This window comes from Lactuca sativa, chromosome 8, assembly GCF_002870075.4.
Source record: "Lactuca sativa cultivar Salinas chromosome 8, Lsat_Salinas_v11, whole genome shotgun sequence".
Lineage (NCBI taxonomy): Eukaryota > Viridiplantae > Streptophyta > Magnoliopsida > Asterales > Asteraceae > Lactuca > Lactuca sativa.
Window position 1 is genome coordinate 167,632,582 of NC_056630.2, and position 26,279 is coordinate 167,658,860.

A 26,279-nucleotide genomic window follows, 5' to 3' on the forward strand; every position below is an offset into this window, starting at 1 on the left:
GTAGATTTCACAAAACTAAAATAAAAAATTATTATGAAACCATATATTTCATAGCCAAAAAAACTATTATAAGAGTTTAATCACTAGTTGATAATAATATGTTTATAATATTATAGACGATTGAAATCCTATACACATTTTAAACTGAGGAGATAATCAAATGACAACTTTTGAATTGATTTTCTGTTAAGATAATGTAACAGAATGTTCTATTATATTTTATGAACATATTCTCAGATAGCAAACTCATATAGTATTATTCTAAAATACTTGCAAATAAGCACAAATGTCATTTCAACAATCTTTGCATCATGTACAACCTTTAAAGCATCAACCTTTATGCTATATATAGAACAGTGCTTCTTGCCCAAGTTCCTCGCAGTTTCGCGCTTCCTCTGCACTCAACAATCTCATCAAAACAAACTCTCTCTAAGTAGTAAATTAACACAAGTGGTTCGTGGGTTGAAGGTATCTGTTTGCGAATTCATTTCGGTTTTGTTTTTGAATGATATTTTTCTGGGATTTCTCGCACAAGGGTTTTAAGTTCCTGAAAGGGTTTCGATCAAGTTACCGAATGTGTTTGCTTTTTTGTTCATTCGAAAATTGATCTCCTTGATGATTAATATGTTCAAGTGTAAGTTTCTTGTTTGATTGTTTACTCAATATGTCGAGAATTCGCTATTTTCTTTTCTTCCTGGGTACTCCATGTGATGATCTCCATACTAACGATTCAGCGGTTTCATGGGTGTTTTGATCCTGCATTCGACAATGCTACAATCGTTGATTGATTAGTTTATGTTAACAAATGTGATTTCGTTCCATTTCATGTGTTTCTTTCTCGATTTTTTTTGTGGGTTCTGCGAGAATCGAAATGCAATTTCTTCTGATCAGTTACATGTGCACATTATCTGTTTGTTAAAATGTCTAAACCAAATTTTCCCCTCAATTTTTTCTAGGAGCGCCATCAATGGGTTCAGATTATGGTTATTCAAGCACTAGAAATTTAGGTAAAACCCAACTTGGTGGAGTAATTTTTGGTGCCAAAAAGACAACAATCAAAGAATGTATTTCAAAGCAACTCTTTGGTAAGTCCCAAAACTCCACTTACAATCAATCTTTTCTACTCAAATCCCATATCAAAACCACAAAAAACTTCAATTCTTAATTCCTTACTAATACAAATTACAAATTTATAACAGGTTTACCACATCAACACTTCGTGTATGTGAAAAAAATCGACCCTGGTCTCCCACTATTTCTCTTCAACTACACAGATAGAACATTACTTGGCATCTTTGAAGCTGCAAGCTCTGGTCAAATGAACATTGACCCTTATGCATGGAATAGTGATGGATCACAAAGAACACCATATCCTTCTCAGGTACACTGTATAAGTTGTACTGTCTTTGACACGCATTGGACTTAGACAAAAAGACACAAATACCCTCATCATACTTGTCATTGAAATTTGAAAACTTGATGTTTTAAATCAGGTTCAAATCCGAGTAAAGCTGCAATGCAAACCATTAACAGAGATTCAATTCAAACCAATAATTATGGACAACTACTTTGCTCAGAATCTCTTCTGGTTTGAACTAGATCATGCTCAAACAAATCGGTTATTATCTTTATTATCATCTCAAGCTTTTTCGGGTCCATGTACAACACTTATTCCACATGGTACAACAAAACCAAAAACATTTTTGCCTTTAGAAAACGAACGTGTACCCTATATGCCCCTAGAAGTCACTGGGAATTTAAATAGTTCCAAGAGTTTGCCTAACAATATAAAAGATATCAAGACTTTTAACATTGCTAATGAGAAGGAAGCTATATGTATGAAGCTTAAAGAACTTGCTTTAAAGCGTAAAAATTCTGAAAAACATGAAAATGTTACTTCTGTTGTAAATGATATGCTGCCCAAAGTTGCTGCCCGACCTTCTTCTGCTGACCGAAAAGATGAGTCCTCTGTTGTTGTTGTGAAAGATATGAGTGTGGAGAATATTGGTTCTTTATCCAAAGATCATCCTGTCATTGCTCAGGTTATATAAATTTATAAAGTATAAATATGATTGTTTATATATATATATATATATATATATATATATATATATATATATATATATATATATATATATATATATATATATATATATATATATTTTTGTGTTTTGCATTGTTCTTGGTGATAATAATATCTAAAAGGTTTGTTGTTTTTTGGTGGATTTTAGTTGATTCAAAAAGTTGAAGATTTGATGGTGTGTAAAATAGCACAAAATGACAAGATTGTTCATTTGGAAAAGAAGATTGCTTATATGGAGCAGAATCTGGTATCTTTTTTTTATATCTAAAGAATCTTGAAGTTTAATTCATTTATAGGATCTTTATTAACTTATGTATATATTTAAAATAAGAATCTTATTCAACAAAACTACAATAATTAAGAATTGTAACAAAGTTTTTTGTAAAAAAATATATTTGGGATGTTTTGGATCTCTAAATGATTTATAAGAATTCTATTTTTTATATTAAATTATAAATCACAAAATATTTTTACTTTCTTCTATAAATTTAATAATGAAACTAATATAACTAAGCGTTTTATGCAGAAAAGTCCCATTATTTTGGGAAATTTTTTGATAAAGTCCTAAATGTTTTTTTTTTTGAAAAGAAAAGTCCCATTATTTTGGGAAAATCACATAATCTGTCATTTCTTGTTAGGGTTTTATGCAGAAAAGTCCCATTATTTTGGGAAAATTTTCGATAAAGTCCTAATTTTTTTTTTGAACAGAAAAGTCCCATTATTTTAGGAAAATCATATAATCTGTCATTCTCTGTTAAAATACAAAAAATTACTTTTTCGTTAATTTGGCCAAAAAGTTAAATAATCTGGACTTTTCTGTTAAAAGAATAAGATTTAGGACTTTATCAAAAGTTTTCCAAAATAATTTGACTTTTGTGCATAAAACCCTTTCCTGTTAAAATATAAAAAAAGACTTTTTTGTTAATTTGGGCAAAATATTAAATAATCAGGATTTTTCTGTTAAAAGAAATTACGACTTTATCAAAAAATTTCCCAAAATAACTAAACTTTTCCACATAAAACCCTATAAGTAATATTAAATTCATAAACCCATGTTAGCCACATAGTTGGCCACTGTTTGAAAGAATAACCTTTTTGCAGAAACAGTAACAACTGTCTTCATGACATATTCATATAAAAAAACAAAAATTCTTGGAATGGTGTAGTATCAAATATCAAATATGAATATTAATAACTTTTTTATTTTTGTATGTTATGATACTTTTTCAGGCTGAAGCGGAAATGGAAATCAAGAACCTAAAAGATCTGTGTCACATTGTTGAAACATCTGTAGATAGTCAAGAGTTTTATGAAATAAAAGGAGATAATGGAATGAATTTGGATAATTCGGTTGATAATTCGATCCTTCTTGTTGGTGGATATGATGGTGTATCATGGTTATCATCATTAGATTGCTTTACACCTTCACAAATTATGACTAGACCTCTTGAGCCCATGAATGGTGAAAGATGTTATGCAGCTGTAACAAAGTTAGATGGTGATATTTTCGTGTTTGGTGGTGGGACATCTGGTCAGTGGTTCGATACAGGTACTACTTACTGTGTTTGGTATGCATTGGACTGGGACTGTGACTTAGACTGATGTGAATGAGACAAAAAGTGCAGTTTTTTGTCTGATTTAAAAAGGTGGGACATGGCTAGATTGGGACTCGCGATTGAACTCTTGTGTGTAAAAAAGACGTGAATACCCCTACTTATCTTCATCATGGAAAATAGCCCTAGAAAACTTGTAATGCATTGGACTGTGACTGAGACTGGTGTCAACGAGACAAAAGTTACAACTTTATGTCCTATTCAAAAAGGTGGGACAAAGATTGTCTCTTGATCTTTTGTTTGTGTAAAAGACGTTAATGCCCTTCTTATCCTCATCATAAAAGTAGCTCTAGAAAGGTTATTGTGCACTAGATTAGGACTGAGATCAATGTCAATAGGACAAAATATGCAGTTTTTTTGTCACATTCAAAAAGGTGGGACAAAGACTCGCTCTTGATCTTTAGTGTGTGTAAAAGACGTTAATGCCCTTGTTATCCTCATCATCAAAAATAGGCCTTGAAAGCTTGTTGTGCATTGGTGTATAATTGGGAATAAATGGGACAAAAATTGCAACTTTTTGTCCCATGACTTTCTCTGGATTTATTATGTGTGTAAAAGACGTAAATACCCTTGTTCACTGTTCAGTCCTGTTTTTCTCCTGTGACAACGGGATCTTCATTATCTCTTCACACTTGTCTTATAAGTAATAATTGTTTATTTTTTTTATTTGTGAATGTGAAGCTGAATCATATAATCCAGGAGCAAATCAGTGGACAATTTGCCCTCCATTAAGTAGGAAAAATGGAAGCCTTGGTGGAGCTACAGTGAATGATAAAATTTATGCAGTTGGTGGTGGAAATGGTGTTGAATGCTATTCAGCTGTTGAAATGTTGGATTTTGATATTGGCTCTTGGATTCCAACACGCTCTATGCTTCAAAAGGTTAAAAAAATTTTTTTTTTATAAAATTTTAAAAGATTCACATGAAATTATATAAGTACTAAAAAGAAAATGTATATATGTTCTTTCAGAGATTTGCTTTGGCTGCTGCTGAACTTAATGGGGCGCTTTATGCTGTTGGTGGTTATGATGAAAACTACTACTTGAGGTACTTCATCTTTAAGGCATTCTTAATGTGAAAAAGACGTGAATACCCTTCTTATTATTATGTGGAAATTTTGTTATGTCTGCAGGACTGCTGAAAGATTTGATCCCAGAGAACATTCTTGGAAGAAAATAGCGAGCATGAGTTCAGTGAGGGGATGCCCTTCTATGGTTGTTTTGAATGAAAAATTGTAAGGCTTATGATATTTTTTTCACATGTTAAATGTGTATTAATGCAACAATGTTTCACCTTTTTCATGATTTATGCAACAAAGTGGTTTTTTATATGAAATGTGCAACATGTTTTGTTTTAGGACAAAAAGATGTGACATTTTGTTAGTAACTTGATAAAACAGTTGAAATGTATTGTTGCATAAATTGGTAAAGAATGAAACATGGTTGCATGCATAAACTGGTAAAAAGGTGAAACATTGTTGCACAAAATGGTGAAAAAGGTGAAACATTGATACATAAATTGTAAAAGAATGAATCATTGTTGCATAAAATGGTAAAAAGGTGAAATATTGTTGCATAAAGTGGTAAAAAGGTGAATCATTGTTGCATAAAATGGTAAAAAGGTGAAGCATTGTTGCATAAAGTGGTAAAAGAGAAAAACATTGTTGCATAAATTGGTAAAAGAGTGAAACAAAGTAACTTAAATAAGCATTTAACCGGTGCCAAATCATGAGAATGTTTTATATTTGGTGGTTTCATATATCATCTAAAAAACACTATGTTGCATAAATTCGGAAAAAATAAAAATAAAATGTTGTTACATTTATAGTTTAATGTCAAATTTGTTGTTGATTTGTAGATATGTTATAGGAGGTTATGATGGTGATGCAATGGTGTCAACCGTAGAAGTCTATGATCCTCGAGCCGGATCATGGATGACCGGAGAGCCAATGAACCACCCTCGGGGATTTTCGGCCGCCGCGGTCGCCGGAGATTCTATTTACGTTTTTGGTGGCCTCAAAAGTGGCAAAGAAATCAACGACACCGTAAGTGGCTTCCATCGTTTAAGGGTATTTTAGACATTTGACTCAGATTCTGACTGTTGGCTTTTATTAATGGTAGGTTGAATGCTACAAGGAAGGACGAGGGTGGGAAATGACAAATTCCAATGTTGCTTGGCGAAAGTGTTTTTTATCGGCTATTGCTCTATGAATATGAGCAAAGGCTAATTTTCGCTAAACCGGTTTTGTTAATAAAATGTTGTTGGATTTATGGTATGGAGTTTATGGAGTAAATTGGTATTAGGGTAACATATGGGAGATTTATGGTTTTGGCTATGATCTAATATTGCCAATCGTTTGTAAGTAACAAATTTGTAGAGATTTATGGTTTTTGGATCGAGCCTATTTTATTTCTTTTAGCTTCTTTAAGAAAATATTGATTAACTTGAAGTCGAGCTTTACCTTAGGGTATTGTAGTTATTGTGATCCTTTTTTACAATAACCCCTCGAAATTGTTAATGGGATGACTTATTATTATTATTATTGTATTTTGTTGGTTTTTAACTAATCTACTTAGACCTGCCGATCCCAACCCAAACCTACCGATCCAACCCAATTAATTGGTAGGTTGAATTACAATTTTCTAACCTATTTAATTAAACGAGTCAATTAGTCTAAGATTTTTAATTAAAGGAGTTATGTTAGGTCGTTATATTTATGAATAGTCTGATGTTTTATTATTAAACAAAAATGTGTTAACTAAATGCTTGAGATTAGAAAGTAGGGATACTAGCTATACATTAAAAAACACTCAACTAAGCCACACAAATCAAATAGTACATAGGTATTTTTGACATTGTTCTTATTGTGTTATTTTTTTAATTTATTATTTATTATTTATTTATTTTTATAAACTTTAACGATTGAATGTACAAATACGTACTCTTCTCTTATGAGCAATGAATGATTTGAATGAACATGGATGGTTAATTTTTTATTTTTTTGAACATTCTTAGTTACATGTGTTTCTATTATATTTAACTGATTTAACGATCATGATATGAGTGAACTTCTCTCGTGAAAACGGTTAAGTCCGAGTTTATATTAAAGTGAAATCGACGTGAAATTCCTATGTATACACATCATAATCCACTTTTTTCTTCATCTACACTACAAGTACATATATTCATCGAGTTTAGATTGCTTCTATATCACTATCATCTGGAACTCTATCTAAAACCAAACGAATACCTGAGTCCATCAATCGATCTTTCACATGCCCTTCACTTGTGAAGTTGTGCTTTCTTGGTTGCCTTTCTCGAACTTTTATCTCCTTCAATGTGGTAATTTAGCAATGTCAAAGCCATCATCATCCCCGGTCGATTTAGGGTTGTTCATTGCATCAAGATCCTAGTGATCATCCACACTTAAATCGATCAATTCAGGGCCTGATTTTGCTAAAGAAAATCGTTGTTTCTTAAAAAACAAAATAGCAACCGAACAATCGTCGGTTTTTGAAGATGGATACTTCTGTCGCCAAGCTCGCACTGCGTTATCTATTAGAAATCTTGCCGCCATTGATCGGTTCCTTACAGATCCGACTATTTTCACCACCTCGTTGTTTGTTAGCACATCCCACACCTAAACCAAATCAACATAAAATCAAAAATTGAACATAGGATTATGGAAGTAATACATCGAACAATGTGAAAGTTTTGATCTTGATCTTACTCCATCCGTCGCTAATACAACAAATTCATCTTTGTTCGTTAGTTTATGATAGTATATATTTGGAATACATATAAGTCCATAATCTTTTATACAGAAATCACCGAAAGCTCGTGACATTGCAAGTCCGGGGCAATCTTGATCCGGCATCCATACCCTAAACACACTCGACTCACGTTCCATTGGTTCTACTCTCCCACCACATCTCTTTATTCTTTCGTATTCGCCTGTTTAGTGATCATTCATAACGAATCATTATATAAAGGAAACTTGTATGTAAATGTCGCAATCTGTTCTAATTTTCGGAAACTTCATTCTGTATTGCATTGATAAAAATTAACAAGACCCTTTTTGCGATAGGCAAACGACAGATTTCCCATGTATGAATGTATGTAATGGACGAGTGTCGCGAAAGGACATGTTGATAGTCCAAAATTATAGTATTGGAAGAAAGAGTTTACCTTTAGTGTTAGGTTTTAAGTCGACTGTTAGTTGGAGTGTATGAAGTTGATTTCCATTTCTTGTGCAAAGGAGTGCTCGAGAATCTCCTAAGTTTGTGATTATCAAGTTATTGCCCTACGAATTCTACCATTATATGAGAAACCAAACAATTATGTTACATCAATTATTAGTTTTGGAGATTGGACACTACTAATATTTTGAGCATTAGCGATGGATGAGTTGAACGGATTGAATCCGTCGCTAACGGTGTTTTGACGGATTCAATCTGCTTAAAAATTCGTCGTTAATGCCTGAGTTTTGAGTAGTGACAATAAGCACCGATGATACCTGTTTAATTACAGATACCGATGTAGAGCCACTACCATAGCTATCTATGCTCTTATTTGCTTCAAGATCTTCATCCATTTCTTTGAAGGATTCCACAATGCTCTTCTTCCACGAAGAAAGAACGGGATCTTTACTATCGTCTATATTTATCACCTTTTTCTTAGAACCATGACCATGATGCGAACAAGTTTTTCCATGAATATCAGAATCTCTAAAGAGCCATGAGAGTTTCGATGGCAAAGTATCGCGTACATAACACGATACTTTGTGACCAAATGGACCATGTCCATCAAATACACCGCAATAGACCATATCCCTTTTGCCACCAAAGTTCTGAAAAAATTGTACGATGATAAAATTTGAAGGTTTCTTGAACAAAATCTTACATTATTATAAATCTTCAAAAAATCTAGGGTTTTACAAATTCTTACTTCCCAAACTGTTATCGCGTCTTGATTGACCCCTTTTCGTCCTTGTCGAGTGAACATGGATATAAACTTTGTAGACCCTTGTAAGCTTATACGAGCCCCATAATCGTCAATGGCTATAACTTGGTTGCTATCCTCAGATTTGATGTTCTTTGGTTTGGCATGATGGTCATCCGTGGGTGCCTCTCGGTATCTCAAGCCCGTTTGGCATGTACAACACGCACCCATATTTTGTATTCACAAAAAATCAAGAAGATTAAGTGTGAATTTGTAAAAGAACATATTGATACGATGAACCCTAGGCAATGATTGAGATATTAACAAATTATTTATAGACTTTTTTAGTGACGATATTTGTTTTGTTGTGGTAAAGATATCGTTCTATCTGGATGAAGATTTGAAGGTGAATGCATGTGCAAAATGATCTTACAATGATGATCGTTGGCAAAAGATTACGGTCATTGAAGACACCGCAAAAATGACCGTAATTTTGCCATTCTTTCGATCCATGCATCTTTATTTTTCTTTTTATCATCTCTACTGCTTAGGAACCTCTTATTTTACGCAATTATTCATGGTGGTTTTGTATAGGTCGATCAAAGGATACATATATACATAAATGGGGGGATTTATTTTTTGATAAAACAATAGCCGATCTTTAAGTTACTTTTAATGGATAACCCAGCAAGAACATTAATTTGCATAAATCAAACGTCATTATCATCGACACGGGGCACTTCTTTTGGTTTATCGCCTGATTTTCTAACAAAGGGATGATATATATATATATATATATATATATATATATATATATATATATATATATATATATATATATATATATATATATATATATATATATATATATATATATATATATATATATATATATATATATATATATATATATATATATATATGAAAAGTGAATATACCCTTAAGGTTATATAAGCTTAGGTACCCATACTCATTATACTACGTCGTTTTGTATCATATAATACATTCTAATTGTCCAATGTTCTTATAATTTAACTTCTAACTTGATTTACTTTCATGATTTTTATAAATTACACATTTATCTTCCTCTTACATAATTTTCATTTTCAAGTACAATATGTATAGCGTAGTAGATGTTCGGCAAATAGAGGTGATATAAGAGAAAGATAATAGTGAAATTTGGAAAATTTTAAAAGTAAGTCAAGTTAAGGGTTGAAGTTTAAGAACATTATAATGAATATATCAAACAAAACGATGTATTATGATGTGTTTTGGTACCTAAGCTTATATACCCTTAAGGGTATATTCACTTTTACGATATATATATATATATATATATATATATATATATATATATATATATATATATATATATATATATATATATATATATGACAATTAAAGATGTATGTACATATATGTTCATAAAAAACATACATGTATGTATGTATGATATGCATATGTTTGTATGCACACAAATCTTCTTAATAATCATTTGGAACAGAGGTGATATTAATGGGTGTTGATTAAAACAACCCATATAAGATATGTATGTGTGGATGTATGGGCCGTACATACATACATATGCCATCATTGGGGCATTTAAGATCCCCTTATTAAAATCGGCCTAACACAAATAAAGTAATTACAAAAAGTTTATGGTAATAACATTGTTATATGATTATGATAAAGAGAAATTACAAGGTTACATAAAAGCTACAAAAAAAATACAGAGAATAAATACAAGCTACACAAAACCCTAATGAGCAAAAGACTAAAATGGCCCATAAACATGTGGGTTAATAATATATAAGCTAACATCCCCTCAAACTCAGAATACGACAGCAATAAGCATTGAGAGTTTGCCATACAAGAATCGAAACTGAGAAACCGATAGAGCCTTCGTAAAAATATCCACAAACTGTAAGGTTGATGAAACAAACAAAAGCGATACGGTCTCGAGCTATAAGTGATGACGGGTAAAGTGACAACCAATCTCAATGTGCTTCGTCCGCTCATGGAAAACATAATTCTTCATAATTTGTATCGCACTTTTGTTATCACAATGCAAGGGAGTAGGTGAAGAAATATGAACTCCCATATCCGCAAGCAGCCACTGTAACCAGATAATCTCACATATAGTCACAGCCATAACATGATATTCAGCTTCCGTGGAAGATCAAGAGACAATGTCATGTGTCTTGCTCTTCCGAGAAATGAGAGACTCTCCAAGAAATTCACAAAATCCGGTGGTGGATTTACGATCATGACGATCACCATCCCAATCAACATCACTATAGACACGTAACTCAAGAGAAGACGTCGAGGGAAACAAGAGGGTTTGAAACTGAGTGCCACGAAGACATCTCAGAATACGGAGTACATCTCCCAAATGAACAGAGGTAGGAGCAGTAATAAACTGACTAACAACATGAACAACATGAGCAATATCTGGACAAGTAACTGTGAGATAAACCAAACTTCCCATAATAGTGCGATAAAGATTCGGATCGGACAAAGGAACACCATCAGTAGGAGAGTACCGTTCATTGGTTTCAAAAGGAGTATCAATAGTCCGATTGTCAGAGAGGCCCGCCCGTGTAAACAAGTCAGATATATATTTAGTCAGAGAAAGAAGATATCATTTCTTCGACTGAGTTACCTCAATACCCAAGAAATAACGCAGCAAGCTCAAATCCTTCATAGCATATCGATAAGCTAGATCATATTTCAAAGACTCAATACCACCATGACATCACCAGTAATAATCATGTCATCCACATATAAGGATAAAAGAATTTGTCCTGCACTCGAGCATCTAACAAACAAAGCGGAATCATGATTACTCTAGACAAATCCAAGAGAGGTAATAACTGTGGAGAATTTCTCAAACCAAGCATGAGAGGCTTGCTTGAGACCATAGAAAGCTTTGCGAAGCCTACAAACCTTACCCAGCTGGTGCTGATGATTTCTGGGGGGGAGGAGTCATATAAACCTCTTCATGGAGGTCACCATTCAAAAAAACATTATTGACATCCATTTGAAAGATCTTACACTGTCAAACGGATGCAACTGCAATCATAATACGGACTGTTGTCATCTTTGCCACTGGGGAAAATGTCTCCTCATAGTCAAAACTGTATTGTTGAGAATACCCTTTTGCTACAAGTCTGGCCTTGTACCGCTCAACAGACCCATCAAATTTTGTTTTTATCTTGTACACCCAACGACAACCTATCGTATGTTTCCCAGGAGGAAGGGAAACCAAATCCCATGTATGAGTATGATGAAGAGTAGTGAGTTCCTCAACCATAGCATTTTGCCAAAGAGGATCTAAAACAACTTATCTATACGATTCAGGTTCATACAAATGATGGATGCTTGCTATAAATGAAGCAAATGGTCTTGCGTATGTAGAGTAAGCAAAATCTGGAAGCAGGGGCGGAGCCATGATTTCAGAATGAGGGGGTCTTATGTCATAATATAATAAGAAATATATTTTTTTATATAAATCACATTTGTGAGTAGTATAGCTTAATATCATAGGTCGTTTTCATGTATTATGAACTAAAAAAATCTAAACTAATTTATTTGAAATTTTTTCATATCATTTTTTTAAAGTTTAATATTAACAGACTCTTTAATATTATTATTTATTAATTAATAATTAACTTAATTTATATGAACAATTTAGAAGATGAAAATACTAACTACATTATTAGTAATTACTAATAAACATATTTATTTTCAATCAAAACCAAAGCTAACTTAATAATAAATATATATTCTAAAGATAACACCTTAATATTATCAATATATAATGTCACACCAATAATATTTATTAACAAGTAATTATTAATGAATTATATATAGCACTATAAAACTTTGAAATCAGAGTTTTTAATAAATTACGTGTTGAAGATATCAATTCTAATAAATGAAAATCTTTTTGCCACATGTCACACTCTTATTGATTTGATCACATATCATTTTGTGGATATTTTTAATTAAGTTTTTTCCACATGACATTTTGTGGTTTTTCTCATTTTATCAAATTCCACATAATATTTAAATGTAATAATTATAATAAATGTAATAATAAATGCATATCAATTTTATTAATTGACTTTCCTTTTAATTTTAAAACTTGTAAATTAAAACATCATTAATTTCCTTTCTTTATTTATCTAAGTTATTTGTTTAAATATAAAAAAAAAACACATTAATTTTAATAATTCAATACTTTTCTAATTTTCTTATAAATTCAAACTTTTAAATGTTTAGAATTTCATATTAAAATTTTCTTTTAAATGAACTCATGTAATACATGAGTTTTACACCTAGTATATATATATATATATATATATATATATATATATATATATATATATATATATATATATATATATATATATTAAATGATGCTGAAACTTGGAGTTTTGTAGTCGATGGCGGTGTTATAGACGATAATGAATTAGGTATTAGGGTTATAGTTTATGTTTTGAATAGATTGAATTTTTTTAATTTTATAGAAATTATTTAGGAAGTTGGTATTAGAAAAGAAAAGTGAATAAATTAATTGGTAAAGATAAAGGTGGATATTGTTGGATTAGTGTCTAAGTCCATAACTATTTTGGTATGTACTTGACCCGATGGTGCATGATCCTTTTGGGTTGCCTTCACCAAAGCAACTTGATTGGAGAAATAAATAGAGAGAGAGAGAGGTTATTATGATTTATTAATATGTTATAAGAATAATATATTAAAGGAGAAATCATATTTGTTTAATTAATGTTGGTCAATAATTAATTAAGAATTAATTTTGTGATCAAGTGTAATTAATTAAACTAGAGGGGCTGAATTGTAATTATGTGATAGTTACAAAATAAGGTAAGGATTATCTTAAATATAGGGTGAACGAATTTAAGGAGATAATGCCTTAGAATTCGACTAGGATAAGGGTTTCTAAGACTTATCTTATGGTTGCTTGGTGGGCAAGCAACTAGATAAGGATAAGGACTAAAACCCTAATCTTTACACCTATATAAACCCCCTAAGGCTCATGAATTCGTCTAACCCTTCCCAAGAAGTCCTAAGGACGAATTCCTACCTCTCTCCTCTCTCTTTATACCTTCTCCATTTGCTCTTGGTGTTTGTAAGCCATTAGAGGAGTGACACTTGTGACTCTAAGCCTTCCAAAGTCAATTCAAGGGGGAATTGGGATTGTTATTGCTACATAAAAATCAAGGTAATATCATAAACCTAATTATATGTTAATATTGATTTCCATATGCTAGAATTAGGGTTTATAGTCTTGGATTCAAAGCATGTACAATAGAGAAACCTAGATCCAAGCATTAGGGTTTGTATGAGCACATAGGATGTCTTATGACCCAAACCCATCAGTGGTATCAGAGCCTAGCTTGGTTTCAATTGTATTGATGCATTAGATATCTGGAAACTTCGTTTTTTGGGAGGCTGGACTCGCCGAGTCCAAGGTGACTCGACGAGTCCAAGCCTGACTCGACGAGTCAACTCGTCAGATGGGGATAATCTCGGGATTTCTTGCTGTTTTTGCATTGGGATAGTTACCTTATCATCTTAGATCAATATTAATCTGATTATATGATATATTTGACTATAATTTTGATCTAATTGAAGATATTTATCAATTAATAAGATAATTGTTTCCTTATAAGATAATTGATTAATCATTTTTTGACTAAATTGAAAAATTGTTTTGCAAGAAATCATTAAATAAATCAAATATGGATAATTATGTGATTAAATGTTAATTTGAATTATTTGTTATTTGATCCTTGTTATTATGAAAAGTTTCATATTTCCCCTTACGTTTTATAGTTTAAATTTGAACCCAATAGTTTTGTTGTTTTGAAATTTAAATAGTTAAAACCCTAATGTTTTGAAAAAGGTTTCAAAACTTGCCCTCAAGTTTTGGAATTTAAATTTTGATTAAATAGTTTAATTTTGATGTATATTTAAATTCTAAACCCTAATGTGTTGAAATGTTTCAAAACTTGCCCTCAGGTTTTGGAATTTAAAAGTTGATTAAAAGTTTAATTAGGAATGTTAAATTCTAAAACTCTAGTATAGTTTTGAAAAAGTTCAAATCACACCCTTATGGTTTTATTAATTAATTAAGGTGTATAATTAAAAGAAGTTTAATATATCCATAAAGTTTTGGTTTACAATTTAATTGAATTAAAAGTATAATTGTTAAATTTAACCACCTAATATTTTAAAAGTGTAAAATACACCCTATACTATATATAACATTAAAAGTCTAACATTATATATATGTATGAGTAAAAGTCAGTCTTACCGTTAGTAGGCCTCATTCACGAAGCTGGTCTATAAGGAGTGTTTAAGGAAATTGCCTATAAAATGGCGATTGAATGAGTATCCACTCTTACCCACCGCACTCTTGACTAGTGGAGGGTCGTTAGCCGAATGGGTAGGATAGGACGAAACCTTCCATTATAAGTATAATGAAGTAACTAAATGTTTTCATAAAATTCCCAATCTTAGTTACTTAGGCAAAAGTGAATTGATGCAATTCCATGAAATTACACTTTGTGCCCTTGTGAAGACGTTAGTGGAGCGTGTGTGGTTTACCGGCACACTAAATGGTTCTAAGCAAAGGTAGAAAAGGGTGACTCAATGTTTGTCATAGTTCGGTGGAGCGTGTGTGGTTTACCGGAACATCGAATAGGTGACTGTAACATGTGAGGGCACCATGTAAGTTTGCATGGTTATTCACACCCACTTTGTGATCCTCGGCATCCCAGTCACAAACAAGAGGGGCATATCGAGATTTAAACATGCCATTGAAAGTTCAATGAATCTCAAATGATCTAGGAGTTTTCATAGATTTAAAAACCTAAATTCTTTTTCGTTTTTCATGGTGGAAATTAGTGAATCGTCATTCACTTACCTTCAAATATTCTGCAATTAGGGTTACGGTATCCCTCTCCCGAGTTGTAGAATATTGTGTTGGGTCCTAGCCTTAGTATCTCATTTGGGTGATTTACTAAGGACTCAATCTATCAACTAACTTGAATTTGTTTTTCTCCCGTTTTGTAGATGTCAAAGTTCGACAACTATGGTCTTCCCAAATCCCGTGGAACAAGCATTCCACATGAAGATGGTATTCCACGATTCAATCGAGGAATGAGAAATCATGCTTCACTTCCTCCTCCTCCTCCTATTGTTCTCCGCAACCCACAAGATCGAAGAATTGAAAGGTTCAATATCACTAAGGCCATATTGGAGATGAAACATGAAGATGGTAAACCCGTGTGTGCCCACGTTCTAGGAATGAAATCACACATTGATAGGTTGATAATGTTGGGTGTGTCATTCCCAGATGAGTTGGCTGTAAATTGGGTTTTGCAGTCACTTCCTAAATCATATAATGAGTTCAAAAGGAAGTATTATATGATGGATCATGACGACAACCTCATTGACCTAACTTACATGCTCATTGTTGCTGAATCAGAAATGATTTGGCGAAGCAATGGAGCGTATTTGTTGGGAAAGTCAACCAACCATGCTTCCGAGGACGTTCTAGGAGAACCGACCTGCGTTTACTGCCAAAAGAAAGGGCGTTGGATACAAGTCTGCCCAAAGAGCCTGAAGAGTCCAGAAGATGGGAGAGTCAAAGAGTATGGCTGCGCTTCAGGTAAAATCCACTAACTCCATTAAGTTCCTATTCATTAATTCTTAATACATAATGTAATAAGATTGCATTTGAATGTTTTACAGGATCGGTGAAAAGAAAGGAAGCTTGGTGAAAGAGCAAGATGAATCTAATCACAAGGAATGGATCTTGATCGCATGGACTTGAAGATTAGATTTTGAGCTTAGATAGTTATGATAGAGTTGTTAGAAAATTTTCTTTTGAAATACATAGTTTTCAATGGATTTTGCATTGTAAGGACAAATGTTTTCCGCTGCTTTTATAAATAAAATAAATTTTCGTTTGACTTATTTATTTATTTGTTTATTTCCTTGCAATGAAATCGTTATGAAAATTGGTGTTTGCATATTTCTACAACAAATGGATATGATTCTTATTTATGGTGTTTATGGAAAAGTCGAGAATTTACCAAATAGGGAGAGTTTCTCATCGCCCAAGTTTCAATTGGACAGAAATTTGGAATCATGCAACTTGGTTGCACAATGAATGAGAAATTTCATATTTGGAAATAAGACTAATTCACTGACAAAGTGTTAAGTGAAGGACTTGGAGATCGAATACACAAAGTTGCGTGTTGATCAAGTACACCATAAGAGTAACCAAGATATTCGTCATGATTTACTAAAGGATTAGTAAATATGATTATACTTACAAGGTTAAGTGTAATTCTGAATTGATTGAAAAGGTTTAAATCAATAGTAGAACGAATAAGAAGAATCAAGTAGGCAGAAAGATAAAAGTTTCTCCATTCTAAGAAGATGGGAGAGTACCTTTTATGCTTTATGATAGGTCTTAATGATTAAGAACCATATCTCAATTGATCCTCTAAATGAGTCTTAGCAAAATTGTATGTCTAAGAAGAGGAATCAAGAATTGAAGAAATGGTTAAAATCAATAAGTCAATCATACTTCGTTCCAATAACAAGTCTTAAAGTCAAGATTGTGACATTGAGTGAAAAGTATTAAGAAGGTTTGTAACATTCATCAAATGTGGAAAGTTGTGATGTCTTAGATAAGACAAAGACCAACTAGGACCAAAGTTATGAAGTGTTTTGTCTTGATAAAAGCTACACTAACTCTTGAATATTTGGTTGTCAAGAAATGGTTATTGACAAGAGAATCTTATATGTCAAGGAGTCAGTGGGAGTCTTAATGGTCTTGAAAGGTTTCAAGAACAACTCAAATAAACCTTATCAATCATCACTAGCACATGAGTTGAGGTTTACAACCTATCGTGTGGACATTGTTTAGTTTCTGTGCCAAACCAATCGAGTTAATTATGCATGTGAGTTCTACGAGTTCTCATTTTGAACGCATAAAAGGCAAAGCACCTTAATCAATGAAAGGTACATTGATAGGAAAGGGTGAGCTGCTTAACTACTTGGAAGACATGGTGGGAAGCTGTGCTACCATAAGGCAAGAAATCAAGATTAAGAAAGTTCGGTCCATATGAGTTTGAATTTGTTGTAAACTTTGGTTTTAACAAATTCACATGGATAGGAACACATACGCCATTTAAATCTAAGTGTCATAAGATTTCCTCCTTCATGAAAATGATTGTGAGGAAATGCTTTCACTAAGAAAGATTTTAAGAAGATAGTGATTGTAAAATTGCATTCTCGAATTCAATTATGGTTACGGTATCCCTCTCCATAATTTGAATTGTGAGGTTTGGCAATTAGTCTTAAGTGTTTAGACACACATATGAACTATCGAAGGCAAAGGTGTATAAGTTCAAAAAGCCTTGATAAAAGATTATCAAAGCATTAAGTATTAGAAACATGAACTTAAAAAATTCAATAAGTATTGATTTTTGAAAGTTAAGATGTTTATGAATACATGTCGAAGCTAGTGGCAGCATAAGTGTTATGTTTTATAGTAATCATCATGATAGTGGGAGCATAAAAGTTATGATTGTATGATTATTAAGGAAAGTATTGCAAGGTTAGCAATATTAATTATAGAAAACAAGAGTCATACTTTGCAAAGTTGTAAGAGTTGAAAGGTTGTTTTGCTATAATTAAGGGAGAGAATATTATGCTTCATTTCAAATCTAAAGGATTAGGTTGAGAAATGTTAATAAACTTAGTCAAAGGTACATAGTGTGTTCTTAAAATTTCGACTATGATTACGGCATTCCTCTTCACAATTCGAATTTTGAGAACATAACAAATAAAACATTATGCGTCATGTCCCATACGCTTCGGGTATAGGATCGATTGCAAATGCTTTAATGTTTGACCATTCTAAAATTTTCCAAATGTCTAGCGCATTTAGAAGGAAAAAGGACAAGAATTGGTTTTGGCTAAAATAATTAAACAACTATCAAAGGACAATCCAAAGTTCAACGAGGATTGGTCGCTTGTGAGTAGTTGGAAGCATGATATTGGATGGATTATATCGACATTATTATGAATAGAAAAGATTCTATTAAGAATGAGTTGTCATATGGAAAATATGGAAGCGTGTCCATATTAGGGAATTGAATATTGAAAATCTATGTCTAGATTAGAAACTCTTATGCAAAAGGATGTTCAAAGGAATGTACTTTGAGTGAGAGACATCATATCTAAGGAATTGTCTTGTAACAATCTCCGATAGAAGACTTCGTAATATCATTGGCAATAGTCTTTGTGACTTTGGTGTAGTGACATTACAAAAGAGATCATTGCATAAAATGTTAGAATCTAGCATATTCTATAAGTAGCAATGTCACACCCCCGAACCAGGCGGCGGAAACGTTCGGGAGCTGTCGTGACTCAATTGAATACCATAACATTGAATATATATGAAACGTAACAACATTCGTCACCATGCATTAATATAGTACAACCAGTAAAGTTTACATGAAGTACATTGTTTAAACATTACATTCCCAAAAATAAATTGTTCAGTTCGTTAATAAATAAACTGCAAGCCATCACTGAGTACGATTTTCTTTGATTCACTGGTTCCCTGAGAATACATGTATTTTGAAAAACGTCAACATGTGAAATGTTGGTGAGTTCATAAGCGGTATTTAAAAAAAACAATGTTTCGTATCGTTTGAAAACCACCAGAAAATCCGATATTTTCTGAAAAGAAAAGCTTTTGAAAACGTTTGTGAAGATCCATAGGTATGCTTGTTTGTTTCTATACTTGTAAAAATTGTTCATTAAAGTTGTATGCATTTCGAATCTGTATGTATTGAAAAACCCTAGGAAAACCCGATGTTTTCCTAATTCTTTGAATTCCATGAAGTTACATTGAAACCATTGCAAAGCGTGTAGTGTCAGTCCCAGGCGACGTTGGATTATTTTTGAGCATGATTAATTGCTATAAACACGCATTACGCAAACGACCAGTTTATAGCTATACTAACGATCCCGTAGGCGTCGTCCGTACTAATCACGTTATCCAACCGCCCTGACTACGTGTAGTCCCACATCCGAAGAGAAAGAGGACGCGAAGGCCTCGATGACTCCATTAACCGGTTGGGGATAAAAAAATGTACGAGGGGTCCCAGACCCGCCTCGCATGAAATGTCGACTTTACTAGCAATACCAAAGGACCCTTGGGGACCAATAGTATACAAGCCATTGAAAGTCCTTTTACGTTGTGTTAGATCGGTAAAACCCAACACTTCGTAAGATAGAGGTCTTCGGGCCTTAAGATCAGGTCATTGGGCTAGCTAGGCTCAACAAACAAGATTTTACACTTTTGGGGCCCAAAGATGGTGCGTAGACGTCTGTGCACACTCGCATGTATATTGAATTCCCAAACGTTACTTGTATGAATCGTAGTGTCGTCGTGTTAGTAGTTTCGGATTTTTATTGGTTCGAGACCGAACCAATTCGTTTAACAACGACTTTTGGTATTGTTGTGTATTGTATTTCGTCGATAGTCGCGGTGCGATTGTTTGATCAAATTGCATGTATTGAATTAGCCTTGGAAGTTTTCTGTTTTCAGCCCCTCATTGTTTGTAAAATTTACTTTTTCAACCCTTTAATTAAATAACTTTCCGGTTTGGTCCTTAAATCATTTTTCTTAACATTTTAACACCAAAAATTATTGAAATTGATATTTTTCAGCATATTTTTCATTGAAAACAGTTTAAGTCCCTGAAAATGCAGTTTTCTCGATTATAACCCTTCTTTTTCGCAACTTTGACAATTTTGGCCCAAATTGGAAAATTCTTGCAACTTTGGTCCTTTCTAAATTTAAAAAGCATATTAAACCTTTGAAAAGTACTTGGAACACTAATAGTCCACTGTTTTACAGAAAAACACAGTTTTGGCCCTCCAAATCAGAAAGTTTCGCATAATGGGCCCTATTGGGCCGAAAATGTCATTTTTAGCCCATTAAGCTTGAAATTTATGTTTTTAATCCTCCAACAAGTATATTTTCAGAAAATACATTATGGAAACTGTTTTGACTCATCTCCCCCATCAGATTTCGAAATATTTCAATTTGGGCCCTTTAACTTTATATTTTTAGCATTTTATGTCCAAAAATTGAGTTTTTAGCCCAAAGAAAATGTTACTAAGCCATTTAGCTATTTTTCTTGGAACACTTTGTATGTAGAAATATACTTGATGCTAATATCATTTAACACAAGGTATATCTCGGTTTTGAGGGGTTTTATGGCTAGATCCAACATTATAACACACAACAACACACATATAAGCATAGAAATCATACAAGGCATACACAACACATATAGATCTACACTTTCACTTGTATTCCCCCCCCCACCCACAAAACTCATAAAAACAGAAAATAGGGGGTATGAAGCTCACCTTGTTTGAAGCTTTCGGTTTTTGAAGAAAAGATCGAAGAAAAATGAAGTGATTTTCGGCCCTAGCACCTTTCCTTGGTAGATCTCGAGTTTGGTGACTTCTAAGGTGCATGATCACAAGTTGGAATAGATTTAGAAGAGATTTTTGATGGAATGAAATAGCTAGATCATGGATATAAGTAAAAACTTACCTAAGATGATGATTAACTTGAAAGATCCTCTTGAAAGCTTCTAAATTTCGAGATTTTTGAGTGGAGAGGGAGGAGTGTTCTTGAGGGAGTTTGAGAGATTTTTGTGAATGTGTGTGTGTTTGAGTATGGTCGAGAGCAAGAGAGAGAAGAGAAGAAGTGATCTTTGAAGTGATACTTGCATGGAGGTATGTGATATCTTGCATGGAAATCCTTTGGTTAATAATGAGGTGGCATCCAAAGTCAACACTTCTCCATCTCTTCTTGGATTTGGGCCTTGGGCCGAAAATTTTGAGGAAGAAAGGAAAACTTTTGGCCTTTTTACCTTAAGCCCAAAATTAGAGTTAGTTAGGGTGTTCCTTGGCCTTATAGAACAAAATAGTGATTTTTACATTTTTGTTGGACTAGTTTGGGTTATTCATGGATCAAAGCTTTTAATTTATTTCATTCTAGGCCCAACATGGCCCAAAATGTTGAAATAAATTAGTGTGGGTCCAATTAGAGCCCAATTAGGGTTCTAAGCCCATGATAGTCTAATTGGAAGCTTATTGGTCCATTTGGATCCAATAAGGAAGTCCTAGTCCAAAATGGACTTAAACAAGGACTTCTAGGGTCTCCAATTGTTTGATGACTATTTGTAGTACTTGTATGATGTATTTGATTGAAGTTTTTGATGTCATAATAGTAGGTGTCAACCATGTTCTTAAGTTTTTGATTCACATTAACTTGAGTGTATAGATTACAGGACACAAAATTTCCAGTTGTGACATCATCCCCCCGTTAGAGGGAATTTCGTCCCGAAATTCTGTTTGAAAGCTAGATTTGAGAATGCTAGAATAGGTGAGGGTACTTTTGCTTCATTTGATCTTCGCGTTCCCACGTGAATTCTGGCCCACGCTTTGCGTTCCACCGTACCTTCACGATCGGGATGCGACTCTGCTTAGTACGCTTCACCTCCCTGTCCATGATTTCGATTGGTTCTTCGACGAATAGGAGATTCTCATTGATTTCGATTTCGTCAAGAAGAATGACAAGGGTTTCGTCTGATAGGCACTTCTTTAGGTTAGATACATGAAACACGGGGTGTACACCGTTTAGCTCCGCGGGTAGTTGTAGTCTGTAGGCTACCGGACCTATTCGGGCGACGATTTCGAAAGGTCCAATGTATCGCGGGTTCAGCTTTCCCCGTTTTCCGAAACGTATAACCCCTTTCCAGGGTGAGACTTTCAACAGTACTCGATCATCGACCTGGAATTCTAAGGGCTTTCGCTGTTTGTTGGCGTAGCTCTTTTGTCGGTTACGCGATGCTTGCAATCGAGCTCTGATCTGGACGATCTTTTCTGTGGTTTTGCGAATGATCTCCGGTCCCGTTAGTGCCCTGTCCGACGTATGCGTTCTTGCTAGCTAGGTGTCACCTACTTCAACCCAACATAACGGTGATCTACATTTACGCCCATACAGTGCTTCGAAAGGGGCCACCTTGATGCTCGAATGGTAACTATTGTTATATGAGAACTCGATCAACGGTAGGTGGGTATCCCAGGACTTCCCAAAGTCTATCACACATGCACGAAGCATGTCTTCAAGCGTTTGAATGGTTCGTTCACTTTGACCGTCCGTTTGTGGGTGATACGCGGTGCTCATGTCGAGATGAGTTCCCATTGCCTTGTGGAGTGATTGCCAAAAGCGCGATGTGAACCTACTGTCCCTATCCGAGATAATAGATTTCAGCACTCCATGGAGTCTTACGATTTCTCGTAGCAACAAACGCGTCAGTCTCTCCATCTTGTAGGATTCTTTGATTGGCAGGAAATGGGCAGATTTCGTCAGTCGGTCGATTATTACCCATATGGTGTCTAGTCCGTCCGACGTCTTGGGCAGCTTGGTCACGAAATCCATAGAAATCCCCTCCCATTTCCACTCAGGGATTGCCGGTTGCTGTAACAATCCTAAAGGTTTCTGGTACTCCACCTTTACTTTGGCGCACGTAAGGCACTTACTAACATAGGTCGCGATTTCCGCCTTCATGTTAGGCCACCAATAGTGTTGTTTAATGTCCAAATACATCTTGTCCGAACCGGGATGAATGGAGTATCGTGTTTTGTGGGCTTCCTTCATAACGGCCTCCCTAAATCCTCCGATTTTTGGGACCCAAATACGGTTCATGAAGTAGTATACCCCATTCTCTCTTGCTTTTAGGTTCTTTTCCATCCCGCACAATGCCTCGCTAGCTCTATTTTCCGTTTTCATAGCCTCCGACTGGACTGATGCAATTTGAGTGGCCAGATGAGATTGAATAGTTATCGAGTGCGTTTTCGTACGACGATTAGAGTAATCCTTCCGACTTAATGCATCAGCTACCACGTTGTCCTTGCCTGGATGGTACTTGATCTCGCATTCATAGTCGTTTAGCAATTCCACCCATCTTCGTTGTCTCATGTTCAGCTCCTTCTGATTCAAGATGTGCTGGAGGCTCTTGTGATCCGTGAAGATGGTGCACTTTGTACCGTACAGGTAGTGCCTCCAAATTTTCAGAGCGAAGACCACGGCTCCCAGTTCTAGGTCATGGGTCGTGTAATTTACTTCATGCGTCTTTAGTTGGCGGGACGCATATGCTATCACTCTTCCACGTTGCATGAGAACGCAACCTAAGCCCTGATTCGACGCGTCACAGTAGACCACAAAATCTTCCGTTCCTTCAGGTAGAGATAGTACAGGAGCGCTACAGAGAGCTTGCTTCAAGATTCGAAACGCAATCTCTTGTCGGTCTGCCCATTTGAATGGCACGCCCTTTTGCGTAAGCAAGGTAAGCGGCTTGGCGATCTTAGAGAAGTTTTGGATGAATCTCCTATAGTAGCCTGCTAGGCCTAAGAACTGACGAATTTCTGTGGGCGTAGTCGGAGTTGCCCATCCTTCCACAGCTTTGACCTTAGAGGGATCCACATGAATTCCGTCTTGGCTAACTACATGGCCTAGGAAATTCACACTCCGGAGCCAGAACTCGCACTTGGAGAGTTTGGCGTAAAGCTTTTCCGATGGCAGAGTTTCTAGGACTTGTCGGAGATGTTGTCCATGCTCCTCTTTGCTTCGAGAATAGACAAGGATGTCATCGATAAACACAATGAAGAAGTTGTCAAGGAACGGTCGACAGATTCGATTCATTAGGTCCATAAATGCGGCAGGTGCATTTGTTAGACCGAAGGGCATTACGACGAATTCATAATGTCCGTAGAGGGTTCGGAAAGCGGTTTTAGGAATATCCTCTTCCCGGACTTTGAGTTGGTGGTATCCGGACCGTAGATCTATTTTAGAAAAATAACTAGCTCCTTGGAGCTGGTCGAATAGATCATCGATTCGTGGGAGTGGGTAGCGGTTTTTAACAGTGAGTTTATTTAACTCTCTGTAATCGATGCACATTCTGAAAGATCCGTCCTTTTTGACAAAGAGTACCGGAGCTCCCCATGGCGAGTAGCTAGGTCGGATAAATCCCTTGTCCAGAAGCTCACTGAGTTGGCTGGACAGTTCCTGCATTTCAGCAGGGGCCAACCGATAGGGTGATTTAGCGAGAGGAGTTGCTCCTGGAATGAGGTCGATTCAGAACTCAACCTGTCTCTCTGGGGGTACTCCTGGAAGATCTTCAGGAAACACGTCTGGAAATTCACACGCTACCGGAATATCTTGGATGTTAGTTTCTTCTTTGGTCTTGTCCACTTTGTGAGCCAAGAACGCCAAATTGTTCTTTCGCAGGTGTTTTTGTGCCTTGATGCACGAGATAAGGCGAAGATTCGTGCTAGGTTTGTCTCCGTAAATTACTAGGGTTTCGTGATTTGGGAGACGAAGGCGAACGGCCTTCTCATGGCACATAATCTCAGCATGGTGGGGGCTTAACCAATCCATGCCGATAATCACATCGAAACTCCTAATTGATACTGGCATTAGGTCTATTCGAAAGACGTGTTGGTTAAGGGTTAGGGTACATCCGATGTAGATCTCCCCAGTGGATTCGGTTTTCCCATTGGCCATTTCCACCGTATAGGTTTCATTTAGCTTCTGGGGTTGTTGTTTTAATAAATGTTTAAACTTCTCGCTTACGAAACTTCGCTCCGCTCCGGTGTCAAATAAGATGCATGCATAAGTGTGGTTTAGGAGGAACGTACCGGTCACAACTGTGGGGTCCTGAACTGCATCACTCTGACCCATAGTCAACATCCTTCCTGCTCCTCTGTTTCCTGAATTGTTGTTGTTAGGGCAATCTTGGCGGAAATGCCCCGTCCTTCCACACCCGAAGCAGGTGTGGCTAGGCCCTGCATTGTTGCCGCCGGCATTGGTGTTGTTGTTATTGCGGTGGTTGTTGTTGTTGTTGTGGTTGTTTCCCTGACTTTGGTTCTGAGGAGGGTAAGCCCTGCAGAACCTTGCAGTGTGTCCCCTTCGGTTGCGACTGGTGCAATGGAATTCCCTGCATTCGCCAAGATGGTGGAAACCGCACTTATTGCATTTGGGAAGATTACCGGAATAGGGTCTTGAAGCATTTGAAGCAGCTGAGGCTGGAGCATGTGGTGTGGCTGGAACCGGTGCGGTGACAGCGTTAACTGCCACTGTCTGCTGCTTTTTAGAGGTCTCGGGGCCCTGACGCCCCTTTCTCTTGTTGTTCTTCCCTTTCCTGCCATCACCCTCCTTTTTCTTCTCAGCCTCCACTGGCTTCTCGCCTTTCTTGTTGTTATGATCATATAACCTCTTCGCCAATCTCTTCGCACTGTCAAACGTTTCAGGGTTCGCAGCTATCATGTTCCCTTGAATGGGAGGTGTCAGTCCCCAGATGAATCGCTCAATCTTCTTTCCTTCGGATGTGATCATCCCCGGGCACAGCAGAGATAGTTCGCTAAACCTTGATATGTAGGCATCGATGTTCGCATTCTGCACAGTGAGATTCCATAGCTCCTGCTCCATCTTCTGTATT

The 26,279-nt window shown here is 35.3% G+C and overlaps 3 protein-coding genes across 4 annotated transcripts; 1 reads left to right on the plus strand and 2 right to left on the minus strand.

Moving 5' to 3' along the window:
- Positions 1-318: 318 nt before the first annotated feature.
- LOC111917573 (uncharacterized) lies at positions 319-6,145 on the plus strand. 2 transcript variants are annotated; one of them, XM_023913240.3, is made up of 11 exons: positions 319-468; positions 957-1,085; positions 1,200-1,381; positions 1,494-2,042; positions 2,232-2,330; positions 3,314-3,632; positions 4,378-4,577; positions 4,667-4,743; positions 4,829-4,930; positions 5,554-5,740; positions 5,817-6,145. In XM_023913240.3, exons 2-11 carry the CDS (start codon positions 968-970, stop codon positions 5,904-5,906), a joined length of 1,923 nt encoding a protein of 640 aa, XP_023769008.1. In that variant the 5' UTR covers positions 319-468; positions 957-967; the 3' UTR covers positions 5,907-6,145. The 2 variants fall into 2 exon arrangements, with proteins under 2 accessions (XP_023769008.1, XP_023769007.1); XM_023913239.3 differs by having other exon boundaries at positions 370-634.
- A 559-nt stretch (positions 6,146-6,704) lies between these two features.
- LOC111917545 (probable protein phosphatase 2C 65) lies at positions 6,705-8,868 on the minus strand. Its single transcript, XM_023913221.2, has 5 exons — positions 8,644-8,868; positions 8,213-8,545; positions 7,885-7,999; positions 7,427-7,650; positions 6,705-7,336 (listed from the first exon to the last, which is right to left on the minus strand). The coding sequence occupies exons 1-5, from the start codon at positions 8,866-8,868 to the stop codon at positions 7,106-7,108; spliced, it is 1,128 nt and encodes a 375-aa protein (XP_023768989.1). The 3' UTR covers positions 6,705-7,105.
- Positions 8,869-10,816: 1,948 nt separating this feature from the next.
- Positions 10,817-11,125, minus strand: LOC111917546 (uncharacterized mitochondrial protein AtMg00810-like). The gene has a single exon (XM_023913222.1). It carries the CDS (start codon positions 11,123-11,125, stop codon positions 10,817-10,819), a length of 309 nt encoding a protein of 102 aa, XP_023768990.1.
- Positions 11,126-26,279: the final 15,154 nt, after the last annotated feature.

What these genes read in the sequence shown, in the direction of transcription:
- LOC111917546 (XM_023913222.1), bottom strand. Translation starts at nt 11,125, where the DNA reads ATGGGAAGTTTGGTTTATCTCACAGTTACTTGTCCAGATATTGCTCAT.
- LOC111917545 (XM_023913221.2), bottom strand. Translation starts at nt 8,868, where the DNA reads ATGGGTGCGTGTTGTACATGCCAAACGGGCTTGAGATACCGAGAGGCA. An exon ending in ACGCGATAACAGTTTGGGAA is followed by an intron (nt 8,546 to 8,643) that starts GTAAGAATTTGT and finishes CAATTTTTTCAG; the next exon opens with AACTTTGGTGGCAAAAGGGA. An exon ending in CTTAAAACCTAACACTAAAG is followed by an intron (nt 7,651 to 7,884) that starts GTAAACTCTTTC and finishes ATCACTAAACAG; the next exon opens with GCGAATACGAAAGAATAAAG.
- LOC111917573 (XM_023913240.3), top strand. Translation starts at nt 968, where the DNA reads ATGGGTTCAGATTATGGTTATTCAAGCACTAGAAATTTAGGTAAAACC. An exon ending in TGGTCAGTGGTTCGATACAG is followed by an intron (nt 3,633 to 4,377) that starts GTACTACTTACT and finishes GTGAATGTGAAG; the next exon opens with CTGAATCATATAATCCAGGA. An exon ending in GATGAAAACTACTACTTGAG is followed by an intron (nt 4,744 to 4,828) that starts GTACTTCATCTT and finishes TTATGTCTGCAG; the next exon opens with GACTGCTGAAAGATTTGATC.